Raw genomic sequence first — 23,455 nt, forward strand, 5'->3', positions numbered from 1 at the left:
TTGATGTGCCATCGAAGGTGTTTGCTTGTCCAAGAACCCTGTTGGCATTTGTCTTGAAAACGAGCTCCCCATGCATAATCCGAGGCGTCCGTGGTTATGGTCTGAGTAGGTTGAGGCATACGAAAGGGCTGGCCTTCGTTCAAAACACACGCCCTGGACCACCAAAGGAATTCCTTCTGGAGGCAGGGAATCAGTGGTATCATTGTATCCAGACTGTGGCAATGTTGAGACCATACACTCTTTAGGTACCATTGAAGTTTCCTCATGTGAAGCCTCGCATTTGGAATCAACAGGATGCAAGAGGTCATGTAGCCCAGAGCCTGCAGGAATTTCCTTGCAGTGAGCTGAGTTAATGCTGCCAATGTCTTGAAGATTGAAGCCAGCTGTAACTTTTTCTAGAGTGAGGAATGCTTTCTGTAAACTTGTGTCCAAGAGAACTCCCAAAAAGATCATTTGTTGAGACGGAATCAAATGTGACTTTTTTATGTTCACTGAGAATCCCAGTAGTAGGAAAAGACGTTGAACAAAATGCAGATGTTGTAGTAGAAGGTCTTTGCTGTCTGCCTGAATTAGACAGTCGTCCAGATAGGGGTAAATCTGAATCCCCTGAAGTCTGCAATAAGCTACTACTGGAGCCAGGCATTTGGTAAAAACTCTGGGCGCAGTATACAAGCCAAATGGCAGTACAGAGAATTGGACGTGTCTCGAGCCTGCCTTGAATCTGAGGTACTTTCTGCAATGTTGCCTTATGGGGACGTGTAAGTAAGCCTCTTTTAAGTCCAATGTTACCATCTAAGAATCTTGTGCGAGCATTGGAAAAAGTTGAAGTGTAAGCATCTTGAATTTTGGAATTTCCAAATAGGTGTTTAATATAGAGAGGTCCAGAATAGGTCTCCAGGAGTTTTGTTTTCTTGGGACCAGAAAAAGTCTAATAAAAACCTTTCCCCGCCTCTAGAGGTGGAACTGGTTCTATGGCCCTTAAGGCTAATAAGGCGTCCATTTGATTTAAGGCCTCTGTCAATTGATGTTTCGGCAGATCTGGCCAGCCTGAAGGCCTTGGCAGTGTGTGAAAGTGGAATCTGTAACCTTTCAAAATCACGTCTAACACCCATTTGTCCTGGGTAATGTGAGTCCAATTCTGGTAAAAAAGAGCAAGTTTTCCTCCGAGAGCGGCGTCCAGTGAAGGAGGACCTGGAGCCCAACAGAGGGAGTCATTCAGTCTGTTTTCTTTGGGTTTGAGACCTGTCTTCTCCCCTTCGAGGTGAAGCAGCAGTCGACTGTCTAGGTCTGTAGGAGGCCTGAGCCTGCGCCCTACCTCTGGAGCGTCTATATCTTCCCCTAGGAGGCCTGTCAGAGGTGGGAAAAGACCAATTTTTGGAGGGCCAATTCCTAGAAAATCTAGGAGGCTGAACTTGCAAGAAATCTTTAACAGTCTGCATAGACTTGGCTTTTTCTTCCATCTTTTTAATAACCTCCTCAGCCTTAGACCCAAATAGTACATCATGCTGAACAGGGGCACCTAGCAATTTTGCCTTAACTTGTTCAGGTAGATTCTGCTCACGAAGCCAGGCATGTCTTCTGATAACAGTACCAGAGGCAGCCACCCTGCAAGAAGCCTCTAAGGCATCAAAACCACAATGTAAACTATGTTTGCTGACTTGTTCAGTAGCATGCAAAACATCCTGTAATTCCTTGTCCTCAGCACAAGAAGGAAAGGCAGAAATCCTTTGTTTTAAAACAGATAAAAGAAACTGCTGATACTTAAACATGTGAAATTGGCAGTTTAAAGCTCCAATAGAAAGGGTGGCTGAAGTATAAACCTTTTTGCCCCACCTGTCCAAAGCACGAGAATCCTTCTCAGAGGGGATAGGATTCTTAGAGGAGGCGGCCTTAGCAGCCTTGGAACCTTGCGAAATAGTTTCAGGATCAGCAGAAGGGTTCTTGAATAAAAATTGATGAGAATCAGGGACCCTGTAAAATCTATCAGGCTTAGAAGGAGCAGTAGGCATGGAATCAGGATTCAAGTTAGCTTCAGAGAAGGCATCATCCACAATATCAAGTACAGGAGGAATAGCTAAAGGCCTGTGCTGAGGGAGAAGGAATTCCCAGAGTCTCTTTTTGGAAACAGAATAATCCTGACCTTCCCAATGAAAATGCTCCCTCATCTCATGCAAGGTTTCCCCAAAAGAAAAATCTTCGGGGGGGGGGGGGGGGCAGAGGGAACAGAATCCTCTGCATCCGAATCCTCATCAGAGGAAGAAACAGAGGATACAGAAGCCTGATCAGAGGAATCATAAGGGATATCCTGTCTAGGCCTTTTCTCAGGAGGAGGGTGAGAACCCCTTATCATAGTTAATAAATCCTCAGCCATCCGAAGTAATTATTTCTGAGTCTTGGGAGCTGTATCCGAAGAAGCTTGAGTAGAATGTCTGGGTTTAACAGGAGTCTTTGACTTGGCTTTGGTCTTTGTGGATATAGTTGTGTGTAGGCCTGAAGACCCCCTCAGAAGCCGGTACCTGCACAGCGGTTCCGGACCCATCTGAAGGAGCGACGTCCGAAGGTCCTGCAGCAGACAAATTACTAGGCCTAGTTGGCTCACCATGTGAGTCCGTGTCGGCCATCGGTTCTGAAGTGGTTGACGACAGGGGCTGCAAAAGCGCCTCACTGACGACCGCCGAACCCGAAGCTGGCTCCGGCTGCAACGTGTCCTGTTTGGACCTCGGAGGCCTGTCCTTGTCTTTGCACTTCTGTAATCCGGTAGTTGGTTCAGACGACATTCTATAATTAAATAGTCTACCGAAGTAATTCAAGGCCCAATCGTACCTACGCTTGATAGTGCGAGAATTAAACCTGGCACAGAACAAACACCAATAAACGTCGTGGTCAGGGCCTAAGCAAGGTAGACAGTAAGAGTGGAAATCTTTATGAGGTATTTGTTTTCCACACGATACAGAATTATTAACTTTTTCTGACATCGGAGGAGCAAGAAAAAAGTTTCCTCAACGGGGTACTTAGCTTTGAGAAGAGAAGTAGAAACTTCGGACAGACGACAATCACACCACGTTGTCTTGAAAACGCCAACCAACAACTAGCGAACTGCTTTGCACCGCACGGCAAGACAGACTGGAGAAGATAGCGTCGGCTGTCAGCCTTATACCCATACACTCTGACGTCAGGGTTCTGGCTGATACAGCCGACGCCGGACCCAGACTTTAATATTCTGGCCGACCTCGGGCTGCCTGCCGGCAGGAGTACCCCGCAGTTATGACTGCAACAGTGAAACACGAAGAACATCTTGGTAGTTTAGAGCTGTGTTCCACAAGGTCATGGCTTGTCTACAGAGGGGGTAGGAATGTGTGCCCCCTTGCTTGTTTATGTACCACATAACTGTGGTGTTGTCTGTCTTTAGTAGTAATTGTCCTGGATGCTGTAGGTCTTTGAAAGCTATAATAGCATTTTGTACAGCTAGCATATTTTTGATTGATGTGGAGAGGTCTTTGCTCTGTGGGCCACTCGCCCTGGATACAATTTCCTGCCATGTGTGCTCCCCAGGGGTAATCCGATGAATCTGTTGTTAGTGTCTGCCTGACTGTGGGTTGAGCGAAAGGCTGTCCCTTGTTGAGGTGACAAGCTTGTGCCCACCATCGAAACTCCTGTTGTAGGCAAGGAATTAGTGGTATAACTGTTTCCAAACTTTGACAGTGTTGAGACCATACGCTCTTTAGGTACCACACTGTAGTTTCCTCATATGCAGTCTGGCATATGGAATTAGTAGTATGCAAGATGCCATGTAGCCCAAGGCCTGCAGAATTTTTCTTGCAGGGAGTTGGGTCTTTGATGCCATTAATTGAAAATATTGAGTCAGTTGTCCTTGCTTGTCGGCGTGAGGTAAGCCATCTGAGCTGCTGTGTTCTAGCTGGCACCCAGGAATATTATCTGTTGTGAGGGCACTAGTTTTGATTTATTTCCGTTTACTGTGTACCCCAGGCAAAGTACAGTTTTGTACCTACCATAAATGTAGATGTTAGTGTATATACTGCTGCAGTCATCACAATTGGGTTATCCTGCTGTCAGGCGGTCCGCAGTCGGCCGAATCCCAAAGTCTTGGTCCGGCGTCGGTTGTCATAGCTTCTTCCTTGATGTCAGTGCAACAGGGGGATAAAAGAGGCAGCTGACGCCATTTTCTTCAGTTTTTCTTGCCCCAGATGTCGGGTGCCCCCAACTAGGAAGGCAATACATATAACTATGCAAAAATACCTTAGTAGATAAACAATAGTACTAGCTGTTAGCAAATACACCATATAGACATGCATCCAATAGATTGATGTACATAGAGTTATAACCAACACCCTGGTATGTAGAGGGGGATGGTGGGAGGGTAACCTGGACTGCAGCAGTATATACACTCAAACATCTACATTTATGGTAGGTACAAAACTATACTATGTTCATCGTGTTATACTGCTGCAGTCATCACACTTGGGTTGAATCCCAAAGCTATGGATGGGTGGCTGGTACTAAACTGGGTTAGGTGAAGCTAGGATGCCCTGCAGAACTGCAGTGGCAAAACCAGCTCTGGTTTGAGTATAATGGAAGGTGGTAGTGCTTGGTAAAGGTGTGCACTGAACTCCAAGTAGCTGCCTCCAAAATGTCCTTGGTTGGAACCCCCCTGAGAAAGGCTGCTGAGATTGTTGTAGCCCTGGTAGAATGGGACCCAATATTAACAGGCACTGCTTTCCCATGGTGCAAGTAGAAAAAGCGGATACAATGTGCTATCCATTTGGAGATGGTCTGTTTGGAAATGGCCTTTCCTTGTGAACCTGCAGCATAGGATACAAAAAGTTGGTCAGTTTTTCCGAAGGTCTTTGTCTTATCCAAATAGTAACGTAGCTGTCTATGAATATCCAAAGAGTGAAGGAGTCTTTCTCCTTTATTCTGGGGGTTTGGATAAAAGGTGGGTAAATGAATGGTCTGTTTCAAAGCCACACTGGATACTACCTTTGGCATAAAGGTAGGGTTAGTTTATAAAGAGACTCTGTCCTATTGGAAAATGATGAAAGGTTCCACTGCCATAAGTGCCTGTAGTTCTGAGACCCTGCGTGCTGAGGTGATAGCCAGCAACAGAGCTGTTTTCCATGACAAGTATTTTAGTTCTGCTGAGAAGGCTGGTTCAAAAGGAAGCAGTGTTCATTTTTCAAAAACGAAGTTGAGGTCCCAAGCTGGCATTGGGGATTTTCTGGGGGGGTCTTATATTCTTAGCCCCTCTTAGAAACTGCCTTAGTAAAGGGTGTGAGAATATGGGAGGATCTGTATTATATTGAGCTGAAATGGCTGAAGCATGGATCTTAATGCATGTGAAAGAAAGGCCTTTGTGTAGCATCTCAGTTAAGTATTGCAGTATTTGAGAAATGTTTGGTATCCAAGGATTTTGGCCTTTAGCCTGGTTCCATGCACAAAATCTTTTCCATTTGTCTGAGTAAGTTTTTCTGGTGCTGGGCATCCTGGCCTCCAAAAATTACATTCAGGACGTCCTTTGAGAGAAGTGTTGATTGATAATTCAAGGTATTCTCCATGCAGCTAAATTTAAAGTCCTGAGCTGACTGTGAAGGATCTGAGAGTTTTGCTGAGTCAATAGAAGTGGGAAGTGAGGCAAGATCCATGGAGGGCTGTGAGCAAGGTCCTTAGTAATGGGTACCATTGCTGACGTGGCCAGTCCGGAGCAATGAGGATCATTTGTGGTCTCTCTGATCTGACTTTCAGTAATACCTTGGTCAAGAGAGGTAGTGGTGGGAAGGCATAGACTGTCAATGTTGTCCAACTGAATGATAGGGCGTCCACTTTCCAGGCTAAGGAATGATAAGTCTTTGTGCAAAATTTCTGTAGTTGGCAATTGTTGGGGGAGGCAAATAGATCTATGTCTGGGCGTCCCCACCTTTGAGTTATCATTGAAAATACTTGTGGGTGTAGTCTCCACTCGTGAGGATCTGCCAAATTTCTGCTTAATTCGTCTGCCAATGTGTTTTCCTTTCCAGGCAGGAATTGTGCTTGCAATTGTACTTGGTAAGTCAATGCTGCGTTCCACAAGGTCATTGCCTGTCTGCATAAAGGGTAGGAAGTGTGTTCCTCCCTGTTTATGTACCACATAACTGTGGTGTTGTCTGTCCTTAGTAGTAGTTGTCCTGGATGCAAGAGGTCCTTGAAGGCGGTCAGTGCATTTTGCACAGCTAGCATCTCCTTTTGGTTGATGTGTAGATGCATTTGTTTTGCAGACCATTTGCCCTGTATGCACTGTCCTGCCATGTGTGCTCCCCAGGCGTAGTCTGAAGAATCTGTTGTCATAGTTTGGTTTGCTGGAGGCAAGACAAAAGGAAGACCCTTGTTTATTTGAAATGATTGAACCCACAATAGGAACTCTTTTTGAAGGCAGGGAATGAGAGGTATACTTGTTTCGAGGCTGTGCATGTGTTGAGTCCATACACTTTTCAGGTACCATTGTAATTTCCTCATATACAGCTTTGCATGGGGAATTAGTTGAATGCAGGATGCCATGAACCGCAATGCCTGCAGGATTTTCCTTGCAGTGAGCTGGGTAAAAGTTGCCATCTGTTTGAAGTATTGAGTCAGTTGTTTGTCTGGTGTGAGATAAACCATCTGGGCCATTGTATTTAAGCTGGCACCCAGAAATATTATGTCTTGAGGGTATTAGCTTTGACTTCTTTTTGTTTACTGTGTACCCTAGGCAACTTAGCAGTTTTGTTACAAATGCCAGATGCTGTAATAGAATGGCCTTGCTGTCTGCTTGGATCAGGCAGTCGTCCAGATATGAATACATTTGTATTCCTCGTTGTCTGCAGTATGCAATTACTGATACTGATACCAGGCATTTCGTAAATACTATGGGCGCAGTAGATATGCCAAAGGGCAATGCAGATAATTGATAATGGGTTGTACCTGCCAAAATCTGAGGTATCTTCTGCAATCTTGTCTTATAGGGACATGCAGGTATGCCTCTGAGGTCCAACGTTATCAGCCAAGACTCCTTGCCCAGCATGGGAAGAAGCTGCTGTAGTGTGAGCATTTTGAATTTGGGTACCTCCAGGTATGTGTTTAGAATTGAGAGGTCTAAAATGGGTCTCCAGGCTTCGTCCTTTCTTGGTACTAGAAATAATCTTGAGTAAAAACCTTGACCTTGCTCCTTTGTAGGTACCTTTTGAATTGCTTTCATATCCATGAGAACTGAAATTTGCGTTTGTGCCTCTGCCCATTGGTTTGGAAGCAGATTTGGCATGCCTCTCATCCGTGGTAAAGTGTGAAAATGAAATCTGTAGCCTCGGGTAATATCCAGAATCCATTTGTCCTTTGTTATGATGCGCCAATTTTGTGGAAATAGAGCCAGTTTTCCTCCCAAAGGTTCTGCCAGGGCAATTTTGCTTGGCAGACGAAGAGGGAAGTCATTGTGTTCGTTTCCTGAAGGGTTGAGATCTTTCGTCTCCACCTCTGAGTTGTATGCCATTGTCTAGGCCTGAAAGAACCTTGTGGCTGGCCTCTGCCCCTTGGGCGTCTGTACCTACCCCTTTGGGGTCTGTCGGATACAGGAAAGGAACAGTTTGATGGCCAGTTTCTGCGGAAACGAGGAGGTTGTACCTGTAAAAAATCTTTAACTGTCTGCATAGATTTTGCCTTTTCTTCCATTTTCTTTAAAACTTCCTCTGCTTTGACACCAAACAACACATCTTTCTGCAATGGAGCATCCAATAACTTTGCTTTGACATGTTCTGGTAAGGCTTGCTCTTTTAGCCAAGCATGTCTACATATTACAGATCCTGTGGCAGCTGCTCTACACGAGGCTTCCAATGAAACAAAACCACACTAAGGTATGCTTTCCCACCTGGTCTGCTGCATGCAGCAAATCCTGCAACTCTTTGAAATCAGGTTGATCTGTCTGAGGGATCATTTTCTGCTTTAACTGTGTAATCAAGTACTGCTGGTATTTTAGCATGTGGAATTGGCAGTTTAAGGCCCTCATGGCCAAAGTGGCAGACGTATACACTTTCTTCCCCCATCTTTCTAATGCTCTGGAATCTCTTTCAGAAGGTAGTGGATTCTTAGCAGTAGAGGCCTTAACCCCTTTGGGACCCTGGGAAATGGTTTTGGGGTCTGCAACAGGGCTTTTATACAGAAACTTATGAGAATCAGGAACTCTGTAGTATCTGTCTGGTTTAGCTGGTGCAGGAGGTAAGGAATCTGGGTTTAGACTATATTTGGTGTAAACATTATGCAAAATGTCTAAAACCGGAGGAATTGCAAGGAGTCTATGCTGTGAAAGAAGAAACTCACCGAGTCTTTTCTTGGAGTCAGAGTAATCTTGGCCTTCCCAGTGGAAGTGTTCCCTCATGGTGTGTAAAGTTTCCCCGAAAGAGTAGTCTTCAGGGGGGAGACAGAGGGAATGGACTCTTCAGCATCTGAGTCTTCACAAGGAGGGAAGGAATAATCCTGGTCCTCAGAATTAGCTGAGGAAATGGATACTTGGTCAGAGGAAGGATAATCTTCCTCCAGTCTAGGCCTTTTGTCAGGAGGGGGTTGTGAACCCCTGATAAGGGTAATTAAATCCTCAGCCATCTTAAGCATCTGTTTTTTAGGCATAGGGGCCTGTGTGGGGGGGGGTCTGTGGATCCGGTTTCCTAACTTTTAAGGGGGCTTTAAGTTTAACGTAAGACTTAGAGATAGTTGTCAGTTTGAAGACACCTTCAGAAGCCAAAGGCCTGTCCAAAATCTCCGGATCACCGTCAGGGTTGGCGTCCGAGGGCTGTGATGGAACCGGCTCTTGAGGCCCAGCTGATTCAGTCTGGGAGACCATCAAAATTTCTAAATCAGCGGTAGTCAGGGGCTGCGTAGGTGCCTCGCTGAAAACCGGAGAACCGGTGGCAGGCTTTGCCGAGGCCTCGGTATCTAGTCTTGGCCTTTGTTGCCTGTCCTTATCTTTGCCTTTTTTAATCATTGCTGATGTCGGTTGCTGCGACGACATGCTATAGTCAAATTTTCTGCCAAAATAATGTCGGGCGAAATCTGCCCGACGCTTGATTGTACGTTTGTTGAACCTAGCACAAAACCGACTACCAGAGACATTGTGGTCTGGGCCTAGGCAAGGAATACAATAAGAATGAAAATCCTTATGAGGTATTTGCTTCCCACAAGAAATGCAATTATTAATTTTGACATCAGTCTGAAGCAAGAAAAGTTTCCCCAACGGGGTACTTAGCTTTAAAGACGACTTCGGGCTGAAATTCTATTCGAAAATCTCAGGAGCTAGCCGACCGGCACTTGCGAACTGCTTCGGGCACCGCGCGGCAAGAAAGACTGAAGACAATGGCGTCTGCTGCCTCTTTTATCCCCCTGTCGCACTGACGTCAGGGAAGAAGCGACGACAGACGCCGGACCAAGACTTTGGGATTCGGCCGACTGTGGGACCGACTGATGGCAGGATTACCAAAGTGTGATGACTGCAGCAGTAAAACACGAACATCTTAACTTTTTTACATACGCCAGATGCTTTAGTAGAATGTCCTTGCTCTCTGCTTAAATCAGGCAATCGTCCAGGTATGGATACATTTGAATTCCTTTTTGCCTGCAAAACGCAATTACTGGTGGCAGGCACTTTGTGAAGACCCTGCGCGCAGTAGATAAGCCAAAGGGCAGTGCAGAGAGTTAATAGTGCATTGAACCAGCTAGAAATCAGAGGTATCTTCTGCAGTTTTGTCTGATAGGGACATGCAGGTCTGCCACTGAGGTCCAACGTCATGAGCCAAGCTTTCTTGCCCAGCATGGGAAGAAGCTGTTGTAGTGTCAACATCTTGAATTTTAGTACATCTAGGTAAGTGTTTAGTGCAGAAAGGTCCAGAATAGGTCTCCAGGGTTTGTCCTTTCTGGGAACCAGAAAGAGTCTTGAGAGCTATTCAAAAGGTACCACCACAGGAACAAGGACAAGGATTTTACTCATGTCCATGAGTGCTGTAATTTGTTTTTGAGCCTCTGCCCACTGATTTGGTGGCAGATTCGGCATTCCTTTTAACCTTGGCAGGGTGTGAAAATGGAACCTGTAACCTTGAGATACAATGTTGAGAAGCCATTTGTCTTTGGTGATGCAATGCCATTTGTGATAGAAAAGTGCCAGTTTTCCTCCTAAGGGGGCTGCCAAGAGAGAACTGTTTGGCAGCTGTAGTGGAAAGTCATTGAGTCTGTTTTTTATAAGGTTGAGGCCTGTCTTCGCCTTCTTTCTGGCCTGGTGTGCCCCATTGTCTAGGCCTGTAAGGGCCTTGTGTCTGACCTCTACCTCTTGGACATCTGTATCTGCCCCTTTGAGGTCTGTCTGTGATTGGAAAGGACCAATTCCTGCTAAAACGAGGAGGGTGAACCTGTAAGAAATCTTTCACAGTTTGCATAGATTTTTGCCTTATCCTCAATCTTCAATACCTCCTCTGCCTTAACTCCAAACAGCACATCCCGCTGCAAAGGTGCATCCAATAATCTGACCTTAACATAATCTGGTAACGTATGTTCTTTTAACCAAGCATGCCTTCTAATGACAGAGCCTGTAACTGCTGCTCTACAGGAGGCCTCTAAGGAATCAAACCCACATTGCAAAGTATGGTTTCCCACTTGTTCAGCAGCATGCAATAAATCCTGCATTTCTTTTAAGTTAGGAGGATCTGAATCTGGAAGCATCTTTTGTTTCAACTGAGACATCAAAAATTGCTGATATTTTAGCATGTGAAACTGGCAATTCAAGGCTCTCATTGCTAAAGTTGCAGACGTATATACCTTCTTTCCCCATCTATCTAAAGCTCTGGAATCTGTCAGAGGGAACTGGGTTTTTTGCTGGAGGCCTTAATCCCTTTGGATCCCTGAGAAATAGTTTCAGGGTCAGCAACAGGACTTTTGTACAGAAATTTGTGAGAGTCAGGGAATCTAATATCCATCAGGTTTAACTGGGGCTGTGGATAAGGAGTCAGGGTTCAAACTGGATTCAGTGTACACATCATCCACAATGTCTAAATGTGGCGGGATAGCAAGGGGCCTGTGTTGAAGCAATAAAAGGAAGTCTGAGCCTTTTCTTGGATTCTGAGTAATCCTGACCTTCCCAATGGAAATGCTCCCTCATGGTGTGTAAGGTCTCCCCAAAGGAGTAATCCTCAGGCGGAGAGGCTGATGGAATTGATTCCTCAGCATCAGAATCCTCATAAGGGGGTAAAGGAAATCCCTTGGTTTGAGGAAGAGTATGAGGAAATGGACACCTGGTCAGAAGATTCATAGTCAACATCCTGCCTGGGCCTTTTATCAGGAGGGGGATGGGACCCCCTGATAAGGATGATTAGGTCCTCGGCCATTTTTAGCATTTGTTTCATAGGCATGGAAGCCTGTCCTGGAGAGAGTTGTGTCTGTTTCTTTGCTTTTAAGGGGGGGGCTTAGATTTAAGTAGAGGGTTTTAATGGTTAACTGGGTAGGTCTGAAAACACCCTCTAACTGTGGATTGCTCAGCTACTTCGATTCCCTCTGTAGGTTTAGGATCGGTAAGCTGAAAACCTAGTGCGTCCGAAGGCCCAGCCAGCTCCACGTGGGAGTCTGATGCAGTCTGTGGTTCTGTGGAAGCAGTAGTCAGGGGCTGCGTAGGCACCTCGCTGAAAACCGGAGAACTGGTGACCGGCCAGAAGAGGCCTGGTCAGTTTTGGGCCTCGGATGCCTGTCCTTGCACTTTTTGTGCATTGCGGTCGTCGGAATTTCCGACGGCATGGTGTAATTGAATTTTCTATCAAAATAATGTCGGGCAAAATCAAACTGACGTTTAATAGTGCACTTGTTAAACCTAGCATAAAACCGACAACCAGTGACGTGGTCAGGGCCTAGGCATGGAATACAATAGGAGTGGAAATCCTTATGAGGTATTTGCTTCCCACAAGAAATACAGTTATTAACTTTTACTGACATTGGTCTGAGGCAAGAAAAAGTTTCCCCAACGGGGTACTTAGCGTTTTTTAAGAGACTTCTGTTCTGGATTCGGAATGAAAATCTCAGGAGTCGGCCGACTGGCACTTGCGAACTGCTTCAGCTTCGGGCACCACGCGGCAAGAAAGACTAAAAATGGCATTGGCTGCATCTTACATACCCGCACTAACGTCAGGGAGGAGGCGACAGCAACCGACACCGGACCAAGACTTTGGAACTCCTGCTGACTGCGGGACCGCCTGATGGCAGGATAACCCAAGTGTAATGACTGCAGCAGTATAACACTAACATCAGGATTTAAGCTGGATTCAGTATACACATCATCCACAACATCTAACACTGGCGGAATAGCAAGGGGTCTGTGTTGAGGTAATAAAAGGAAGTTTCTGCGTCTTTTCTTGGATTCCGAGTAATCTTGGCCTTCCCAGTGGAAATGCTCCCTCATGGTATGTAGGGTTTCCCCAAAGGAGTAGTCCTCAGGCGGTGAGGCTGATGGAATGGATTCCTCAGCATCAGAATCCTCATAAGGGGGTAAAGAGCATCCTAGGTCTGAGGATGAATCAGAAGAGATGGACACCTGGTCGGATGAGTCAGTCTGCATCCTGTCTAGACCTTTTATCAGGAGGGGGATGGGACCCTCTGATCAGAGTGATTAGGTATTCGGCAATTTTGAGCATTTGTTTCTTAGGCATGGAGGCCTATCCTGGAGAATGAATTTGTTTTTGATTTTAAAGGAGGCTTAGACTTAAGCTGAGGGTTTAATGCTTAACTGATTAGGTCTGAAGACACCTTCTGAAGCTGTGGGTTGCTCAGCTACTCCGGATCCCTCTGAAAGGTTAGTCTCGGTAGGCTGAATAACTTGTGCATCCGAAAGCCCAGCCATCTCCACGTGGGGGTCAGAGGCGGCCTGTGGTTCTACAGAAGCGGTAGTCAGGGGCTGCGAAGGTGCCTCGCTGAAAATGGGAGAACCGGCAACTGGACTAGAAGAGGCTTCGTTGTCAGTTTTGGGCCTCGGATGCCTATCCTTGTCTTTGCGCTTTTTGTGTATTACGGTAGTCGGAAGTTCCGACGGCATGGTATAACTGAATTTTCTACCAAAATAATGTTGGGTAAAATCAAACCGACATTTAATAGTGCGCTTGTTAAACCTAGCACAAAACCGACAACCAGTGACATCGTGGTCTGGGCCTAGGCATGGGATACAATAGGAATGGAAATCCTTATGAGGCATTTGCTTCCCACAAGAAATACAGTTATTAACTTTTACTGACATCGGTCTGAGGCAAGAAAAAGTTTCCCCAATGGGGTACTTGGCTTTTTTAGAAGACTTCGGTTCTGGATTCGGAATGAAAGTCTCAGGAGACGGCCGACCGGCACTTGGAACTGCTTTTGCTTCGGGCACCACGCGGCAAGAAAGACTGAAGAAAATGGCGTCTGCTGCATCTTATATACCCCTGTCGCACTGACGTCAGAGAGGAGGAGACAGCAACCGACGCCAGACCAAGACTTGGAACACAGGCCAACTGGGGAACCGCCTGACAGCAGAATAACCCAAGTGTAATGACTGCAGCAGTGTAACACTATGAACATTCTTAATTGTCTGGACCTGTCCACAAATTGGATTATTCATTTTTCCTTGTTTTTAGGATTTAGGAAGAAGACAGATGTTTGACCAGATTCAAAGAAATCTCAAACCACTTTGGGAATAGAAGGGTTGGTTCACAGGGCAAACAGTTGTGTAACACTTGCCATAAATGTAGATGTTAGAGTTTTCTTACTGCTGCAGTCCTCACCATTGGGGGCTATCCATGCTGTGGTAGCCCTCAGTCTGAATACCAGAGTCAAGGTTTTGTGCATCGGCTGCTGTCGCTTGCTGGGTGACATCAGGTCGTCCAAGGTATAAAGGGGAGCAGGTGACGCCATTACCTCAGTTTTTCTTGCCTTAACCAACCAAAGAAGGCCAATTTTAATAATTAGTAGTAGTCCTGGGGTGAAAAAACCCAAAAGAAATGTCTCTAAGGACAGCAGATATCAGGTGGACGGAGGGAGGGAAGCATGACTGCAGCAGTGATAACACTCTAACACCTACATTTGTGTAAGTGTACACAACTGTACTATGTTCTTTGTTTCTCACTGCTGCAGTCATCACCACTGGGAAGATTCCCCAAGCTGAGTAGAAGGGTGGAAGGTTGACAGAAACTTAAGATTGGGAGAACATGTCCTGCAGAACTGCAGAGGCAAACCCAGCCCAACCTTTTGAGAATAGATTCGGATGGCAATACTTGGTGAAGGTGTGGACTCAAGTCCATGTGGCAGCTTCCAGGATGTCCTTGGTGGGTACCCCTCTAAGGAATGCTGTGGAAGTAGAGTTTGCCCTAGTGGAATGAGTTCCGATGGTCCTAGGGGGAGGTTTTCCATGCAAGGAGTAGCAAAATTAGATGCAGAGTGTGATCCATTTGGATATGGTCTGTTTGGATACTGGTTTCTCCTGTGCACCCTGTTTTAAAGCTGACCAAGAGCTGGTCAGTTTTCCTGAATGTCTTTGTATGATCCAGATAAAATTTGAGTTCCCTGTGCAGATCCAAAGAATGCAGTATCTTTTCCCCCTTGTTCTGAGGGTTAGGGAAGAAGGTGGGCAGGTGAATGGCCTGTTTGAGTGTAACATCCAAAACCACCTTTGGCATGAGAGGGGGGTTGGTTGTCAGGGAGACCCTGTCTGCATGGATAAATGGCTCAATGGCCATTAAAGCTTGAAGCTCTGACACTCTCCTGGCTGAAGTGATGGCCAGGAGAAAGGAGGTATTCCAAGAGAGGTATTTTAATTCTGAGTATGCTGCAGAATAAGCTTTTGTAAAACATAGTTCAAATCCCGGGCTGGGGTGGGCTGTCTTCTGGGAGGCCTGATATTAGAGACTGCTCTAAGGAATTGTTTGATAAGAGGGTGGGAAAACAATGGCTGTTCTGCATCAGAGTGACGAGATGGCAGAGACATGGATCTTTATGGAGAAGGAGAGACCTTTAAGAAGCTCAGCCAGATAATCTAGAATAAGAGGAATGGAGGGCAGATTAATATCTGCCCCCTTGGACTAGCTTCAAGAGCAGAATCTTATCCATTTTCCACCATAAGATTTTCTGGTGCTGGGCCTTGTGACTTCTGTGATGTCAAGGACTTGCTTGCTTAACACTGATTGATTGTTGGTTATGGTAGAATAAGGAATGCTGAGAGCTTGAGTGTTTGAAGGTCTGGATGTGCAGGTAAGCATTCTTTAGGTCTAAGGTGACCATCCAAGCTCTGTTTGGCAGCATAGGTAGAAGCTGTTGTAAGGTAAGATTTCTGAATTTTGGGATTACCAGGAAAGTATTGAGAAAGGATAGGTCCAGGATGGGACACAAAGTTCCCTTTTTCCTAAGAACAAGGAGTAGTCTGGAATAGAATCCTTTTGCAACTTGTTCTGGAGGCACAAATTCTACTGCCCCTAGGGCTATTAGGTTTTACACTTTTTAGTGCTTCTGCCACTCTGAGATGGTAGTTCTTGGAAATTGAATTTGTACCCCTGAGCAGTGATTTAAGATCCACTGATCTTTTGTTATAAAGTTCCAATTTCCTCTGCAAAGAGATAGCCTTCCTCCTAGCTTTTGGTGTGGTGGAGGCAGGCAGAGATGGGAAAGCTGGTCATTAACAGTTTTTAGCATACATTGTTGTTCTTGAACTCTCTGCTCTAGAGTGGGGGGGGGGGGGGGCTACTGTTTAGTTCTTTGCTGACCCTGAGTCCTGGTGGGTTTGTCCCTATGGGTAATGCCTTGTGCCTGCCTGTTTGGTGCAGGAAAGGACCAATGTTTAGAGGGAAATTTTCTGCTGAACCTAGGAGGTTGTACTTTAAGGAAATCTTTAACAGTCTGCATCGATTTTGCTTTGTCTTCCATCTTTTTAAATACCTCTTCAGTTTTCTGTCTTAACAAGTGGTCTTTGTCAAGAGGTGAACCCAGGATTTTAGCTTTGATATGATAAGGGAGAGGTTATTCCTTAAACCATGCATGTCTTCTGATAACAGATCCTGTCACTGCTGCCCTGCTAGAAGCTTCTAGGGTGTCAAACCCACAGTGCAAGGAGTGCTTTGCCACCCGAGATGAAGAGTACAGTAATTTTGATATCTCTATTATTGACAAAATCTGGTAAAGCAGAAATTTTCTGTTTCAAAAGTTCCAAAGTGTGCTGTTGATATTTTAACATACAGAACTGACAGCTGAGAGACCTTACAGTTAAAGTTGCAGAGGTATATACTTTTTTACCCCATCTGTCTAGGGGCCTGGATTCTTTGTCTTAGGGAGTAGGATTCTATTCAGAGGTAGCCTTAACTCCCTTAGGCCCCTGAGTAATCTCTGGGTCTGCTATAGGATTTCTGTAGAGGATTTTGTGAGTCAGGTGCCCTGTAGTACCAGTCAGGTTTTCTGGGGGGCAGGTGGAAGGGATTCTTGATGATCATCTACCACCTCCAAGATGGGTGGGGGATGGCCAGAGGCCTATGCTGGGGTAGGTCCATAAACTCAGTCTTTTCTTGGATTGAGAGAAACCAGTCAATTCCCATTGGAAGTGTTCCTGAGGGTGGGGAGGGTTTCCCCAATGGAAAAGTCCTCCGAAGGTGATGCAGAAGGAATAGATTCTTCTACATCTGAGTCTTCATGGGCAATAAGAGGATTTTCCTCTTCAAAGAGTCAGATCCCTCTGAGTCTAAATCAGATAGGATGTCTGGAGAAGGATCCCTACTCCTTTGGGCTGGAGTGGACTGATTACCCCAGATGGAATTGATGAGATCCTCTGCCATTTTAAGCATTCTAGTTTGAGAAGGGGGAGTAGTGGAAAGGAGACTTTTTGCTGTTTTCTTTGGAGTGAGTCAAAGTCTGGCCTGAAAGCTAACCCTCGGTGCCATCAGTGTTAGTCGGGAGAGAGGGTGAAGGCCTTGAAGTGAAATCCAAAGTGCGTGTGGTATCCTCTGAAGCCAGTGCCTGTGTAGTGGCTCTGGACCCAAACGAGACAGAGACAGACAAAGGCTCAGACGATGCATTTTTCTGCGACATACAGGACTCCTAAAGGGTCTCAGTAAAGGCCTGCGAAGTAATACGAGTCGGGCATCAGGAGGCTGCGAAAGCACCTCACTGAATTCAAAAGAACTGACGACCCTTTTAGCGATGGTTTTGTCGGAACGCTTGTTCTTGTGCAGTCTATCCTTATCCAAATTTTTTCGGAAGATTTGTTTGCCGACTAATGAACGCCATATCGGTAATCAGATGGATTACGAAAAAATCTGGCTACAAACAGAGCGCTACGACAAATTGTTCTAGCATTAAAGAGGGCAAAGAACAGACAGTGGGGTATGTCAATCTGCACCTATGCAAATGACGCAGCATGAATGGAAGACACTGTGGGGTATTTGCATTCTACAGGCGAGAGAGTTATTGACTTTTCAGACATCGCTTAGTGCAAGAAAAAGGAAGGATCTCCAAAGGGGTACTTTGCTTTAGACGTTTTCAGCTAAAGTTCGAAATCTGTAAACAGCCGACCAGCACAGTTGCGAATTGCTTCTGTTATGGGCTCCATGGCAAGACAGACAGACAATGGTATCTCCTGCTCTCCTTTATAGCTCGGACGACCTGATGTCAGCCAGCAAGCGACAGCAGACGCACAAAACCCTGTGGTATTCAGACGGACTGAGGCCTACCCACAGCATGGATAACCCAATGGTTAGGGCTGCAGCAGAGAAACACTATCATCTGATAGTATAGTCCACCTGCCCTGAAGAACCAGAATTTCAAATCCCTAAAATACAGGAACAGGAGGACAGCTATCCTTAAAGTCCTGAATAACCATCAATACTCCTAGAAAAAGAGACTTTAGCCTTAGTAGTGTGTGCATTTTGAATTCTGAAACTACTACAAATTTGTTCTAGAAAGGTCAAGGATGAGTCTCAATCTGCCTTCCAATTTGGGGACTAAGACGTAGGAGTAGAACACTGTGCCTTCCTTACTCTCCTGCAGGCACTTTCTCTATGGATCCTTGAAACAATAGGTCCTGAATGAGAGGCAGCATGAGTTTTCTTTGATTAGGAAGAGTGGAGGAGACACAGAAAAAGCAGGGTCCCATATAAATGGAAGGCGCAACATTTCCTTATGACCTATAGGACCCAACTATCTTGAGTTATTTCTTCCCACTCAATGACTGAGGAGGAAATTCTTCCTCTCAGACTGAGGAAAGAAAAGAGGGTTAGGATGGAGGGCAGGATCCTTGCATCTTCTAGGTCTTCCTGCATGGGTCTCAGTTTGATCCTTTTTTCTGTCTGGTCCTTTTGTCCAGAAGCTGGCCTGTTGTGCCCTAGAAAGGATACAACCCAAACAGCCAAAGGCTAATATAGTACGAATCATCATCTATTGTCATTTGCAAGATGGCTTGAAAGCTTTGGGTTGCTGCATTAAAGCAATTGTTCACTTAACATTTATACACTTCCTTCTTTGAGATGGGTCTCAAATGCCATCTACCCCAAGGGCTCCCCCAAGCAACATTTGAAGTTGCTGTGGTTAAAGTCCAATTATTGAACTGTTACTTTAAAAGCAACCCAGGTTCTACCTGACCCTGATGGATCAACATTCTAGCCTCTGCATGATGCAAGGTACCATAAGCAGCGAGCTCCATGTGAATTTTTCCTGGAAAAACAGGCATGAGGGAGGTGGGGCATCCAGAAAAGGTGCCTTATGCACTAATTCTTCTCAACCATAAGGAGCAGTAGCTCTACTACAGATTTTTCCTAGACCACCAAGTTCTTTCATTCTATCACAGAATAAGCTCAGAAAACCTAGGTAGAAGCCTGGTTTCTGACACCTGCCATCAGTGATCTTATCCTTTCACTTACTACCCAAAGTTCATGGCCATAAGGGAAGACGCGAACAAAGACTAGCTGGTAAACTGAAAGCTTCATCATTGGAATCTGCTACTGCTTCAACACAGAAGCCCATGCCAACTTCTCATACTACCATGCATGAGCAAGACCCTGAGGAAAATGTCACTCGAGGCAGGTACTCCTCTCTCACCTAAAGACAGCAATCCACTTTTTTGAAAGAACAATGGCCTTTGAACTCTGACTTGGAGGTGCTGAGCCGCATTCCAACCACTTTACTGTACACTAAATATCACAGTCACTATGTTAAAATGACATCACAATTTAAAGACTGACATGCAACCTTTATGACACCAAGCTGGGCACACTCCAACTTTCTACCATCCATTAAAATCCCAAAAAGAATAAATCAGTTAACACCCTTGTTAAGCATTACATCACCTTGAATATATGCAACAAAATTCTGAGAAAGCAGACAGCTATGCTGTACAACTATACAGTTAATGAATCAATCACAGCTTTTCAGGTTAAAAAGATATTGGCATGTTAATACGTTTAAGCAGTTCGCTGGAGGTTTTAGAAAATGTTTGCCAATTATTAGGCTCTGCTACTTAGGATGTTGTGGTCATTTCTTGGTCTTTTCATTTCTAATGCAAGTGAAGAGTTTTCCAATTCCCCATCTTAAAAAAGCTCCTATACAAGACATGCAAGAACATCAATCTGGTTCATGTGAACTAACGACCACATGCATTCCTTTCAGATAAAGATTTGCCTACGTTTCCCCAGGTATTTTTGCCTGCTTGAAACAGCCCTGACTTCCACCAGTGGCTACAGCAAAGCAGGAAACCCATCCTCCATTTGCCGTCTGCCCCACTGCACCCTATGGATACTGGTTCAGGGGGCTCTGCTCTAGGCCTCTTCTCTGGAGGTGGATGAGAGGCCCTGTCTGGATGAGGCTGGGAACCACGAATTAAAGAAATGAGATCCTCAGCCAAAGAAAGCATATGGGAACTGGTGCTGGGCCTGTGAGAGGGGGGTTTAACAGGCACCGTTTTTGAAGCTTTAGCTGCTTTAGCCCTGGCAAAGGCCTTAATAGACATGGCTGCAGGAGGCCTAGCAGCTCCACGTGCAGGGGTTGAAATATCCAAGGGAATAGTGTCTGATAATTCCTGAGAAACCGCAACAGAAGGTTGGATTTCAGAAGCCGATTCCGCCAGCTAGAAGAGGCCTCGGTAGAAGGCATGTTTTCGGCCGGGGGAAGAACCGCTTGCTCGGTTTCAGCCGAAACCGAGACACTCGTGGTTGGCTTAACCGCGGTTTCGGCCGAAACCGCGGACCGCGAGTGTCGGTCCTTTTCCCTGCGTTTTTTGGTAATTTGTGAAGTCGGAGGGTCCGACGGCATGATATAAGCAAATTCAGAGCCGAAAAATTGTTCTGCAAATTCTGACCGACGTCTAAGCGTCCGTCGGTTAAAAGAAGCACAGGCTAGACAAGCTGCTACGTCGTGGTCTGGGCCTAAACAAGGTAAGCAGAAAGAGTGGAAATCTTTATGAGGTATTTGTTTCCCACAAGTTAAACAGTTATTCACTTTTTCTGACATCGGCTGAGGCAAGAAAGAGTCCCCAACGGGGTACTTAGCTTTTTAGAAGTCTTCGAAGTAGTATTCGGTATGAAATCTCTGGTTCTGACCGACCGGCACTTGCCAACAGCTTCAGCTTCGGGCGCCACGCGGCAAGAAAGACTGAGGAAGATGGCGTCGGCTGATGCCTTTATACCCAAAAACTGCAGCTATGACGTCGGGTGAAGTGCGACACCAGCCGAAGCCAGACCCAGACTTTGGAATCCGGCCGACCGAAGGGCTGCCTGACGACAGGACTACCCATTTGTAAGGACTGCAGATGCATCCTTGAAGGACATCCCATCCTCCATTTGCTGTCTGCCCCACTGCACCCTATTAAATCTTCCTCTGTCTGGGAACACTAATTGCACTAAAGTCCTCCAAGTCACAGCTGTAAGATTTATGCAAAACAAGTAGTGTACACACCACTGCACAGGCATTTTAATTAATATGCCCGTTAAAAAAACGCTTTTTAAACTCTTACATACTTGCACTCTATGTTAAGAATAAATGTGTTTTAAGCAAAAGTTAACTGAACATTGTATTAGCTTTCAATGTAACTGTATCTGCCTTTAAAGTATTCATCCAGCAGTTGCTCAAAAATCAACACCTAAACGGCAATTAAACTACTTAGCAAGGAATACTATCACATTATTCTTACACTACTACTACCTAGGTTGTAACCAGCAAAATTTCTACTGCTTCAAAATGCTTGCATGACATTAAATTAAAAGCTTTCACACATCCCAAACAGAAGTACTTTTTTTCCTTATGTGAATGGTTTCATCCAGCTGTGAAATAGAATGCTGAAGCATGCTTTGTACTATATGAATGATAGCTCAAAAATTCCCCAGATACTACTCATGCTACTTATCTTTAAAAGTCACAACTGACAACAGTAAAAGTACCTGCTGAAATCAGTGAATAAACATGTAATTTTTTGCTGAATGACATACTAAATCAATGCAAAATGAAGTTTTAGAAAACTTTAAAAAAATTTCTATTTCACGTTTCAGAAATAACTAGCTCAAGATACACAAATTTGGATTCATAACCATAAACCGATTTACATAAATCCTTTGTGGGGCACTTACCTTTCTGATAATCCTCTAACAAGAGGTTAAAGTGGCCTAGTTGACAAAACAACTCTGGATCAACTTTTCCTTCCGCTTTTAATATTAACGACTCATAGCAGCGAACACTCTGCAAGGCAAAATTTGAGTGTATTAAGTCAGTGAATCAAATCAACCTTCACTAGATATTCAACATAAAATGTATTAATTCAGAACAAGGTGAACTGACTTTGCTCTCCAATTTCAATGCTTCAAAACCGCAAGATTAAAATATACATTTGAATTAACATCTCAAGTCCATAGAAAGGACAAAGACTTCAGTCCAACTACTAAATCCCAAAGGCCAGATGTAAACACTTAATAAGCTAAATGCAATACAACAGCTAATTTTTATGTATACATCAAGAGTGGTAAATACATGAATATACTAAATGACATAGAAGAAAAGCAATTTCAGTCAACAATGAAGTTCAATTACTGTTCAAAGAAACTTGCTGTACTAACTTATTTAGAAATCATACCAAGACTGGTATTTCCACACGGTCAAGTAACACTTCATATTTTCAGACCACAATGCCAGTTAATGCTGTCACTACTGTATCCCATGAAACACAAAGTTGAATTAAACATGCAAAATAAAGCTGAATACAGTTAAAACATGGGCAGACTAATGTGGTCAACCTAGTAAACTGCAACAAATACAAACAAGCAGATCAATCATACAAGGCAATTCCCTTGTTGGATCTATTGAGCATGGTTATGTCTGTGTACACGAGTATTGGAGGCAGCGACTTTAATGGTGACAGTCTACACAGAAATCCATAATCTAGGCACAACCATCTACTATACTAATGGATTGTAAATTCAAAGAAGACCTGAAACATTGAGCAATAGAAAGTGATCTAATATACAATGCATCATTCCAAATAAAAAAAGAACCCAACAATGAAAAAAGCTTTGCTGCCACATTATGACTACAGAATATTTACAAGCTGTTGGGAATCAAGACTCACTGAAGTGAGACAACGGTAGACAAATGAGAGCTGGAAGCAAAAGCAGGACAGTGCTGAAAATTAAGCAGTTTGACAATGAGTGCACTACAAAGACAATACGCCCTTTTCTAGGAGGAGTAAGTTACTTATCCAAAATAGTGCAACATTATTCACATTGGGGAGGTAAAGTAATGAAATGGCAAACAATGCTTAATAGAAACAAGATACAGAGAACTATGACTGGGTTTCTGATCATAACCACATTTTTTAAACACTGATGTAAACAAACTGGTTATGATTGGAGACACTATCATAATTTGTATTAGTACATGGACCTCCAGCTGGTCTGCTGTACTATTACTTACAGGAGGAAAAAAACGAAGGAATGTGAAGTTTTACAGCTCCGGAAAACAGTAAACCCTTAGCACTGTTTTGGTACATTTGCAGACTAGAAGGGCATTAATGCCTGTGCTTGAAATATTTGTATGTATACAAGACTAACAATGAAAAGATGTTCCCAAGCTGCTTAACTCATTCAGCCACACTTTTGCTTTTCTGTGCTACAGCTAAGTGCACTACAGTTTTTAAAACTGTGAAAAGCTTATGATGTAGCTCAAGATTTCTGATTAATAATGTTTTAGTTTCTAAATTTAAAGCTCAAATCTGGGCATTCCATGTACTACATTTTGGCAGCAAAGCCTGTAATAAGAGGAGTCTGCATTCTAAGGTGTGACTAAGAACTTAAAGCCCTCTCTGACTAATTTTAGGTGACAAGTCCAGTAGCAATGAGCATGCATGCTACTTTTTTTTTTACTATTTTTTTTTATTACCTCAATGCGTCTACTAAAGTTAAAGATAATCAGTTATAAGGCCCATACTGAAAAT

At 44.4% G+C, this 23,455-nt stretch overlaps 1 protein-coding gene across 1 annotated transcript in view; it reads right to left on the reverse strand.

The window, feature by feature from the left end:
* Nucleotides 1-23,455, reverse strand: part of KDM6A (lysine demethylase 6A) — a gene marked incomplete in the record, with an annotated part of 3,528,619 nt that overhangs the window by 3,227,607 nt on the left and 277,557 nt on the right. The window contains 1 exon segment of the mRNA XM_044072373.1: nt 21,600-21,708. Coding sequence (XP_043928308.1) covers nt 21,600-21,708 — 109 coding nt within the window.

Source organism: Protopterus annectens, chromosome 5.part0 (genome assembly GCF_019279795.1).
Source record: "Protopterus annectens isolate FY-2018-M chromosome 5.part0, PAN1.0, whole genome shotgun sequence".
NCBI lineage: Eukaryota > Metazoa > Chordata > Ceratodontiformes > Protopteridae > Protopterus > Protopterus annectens.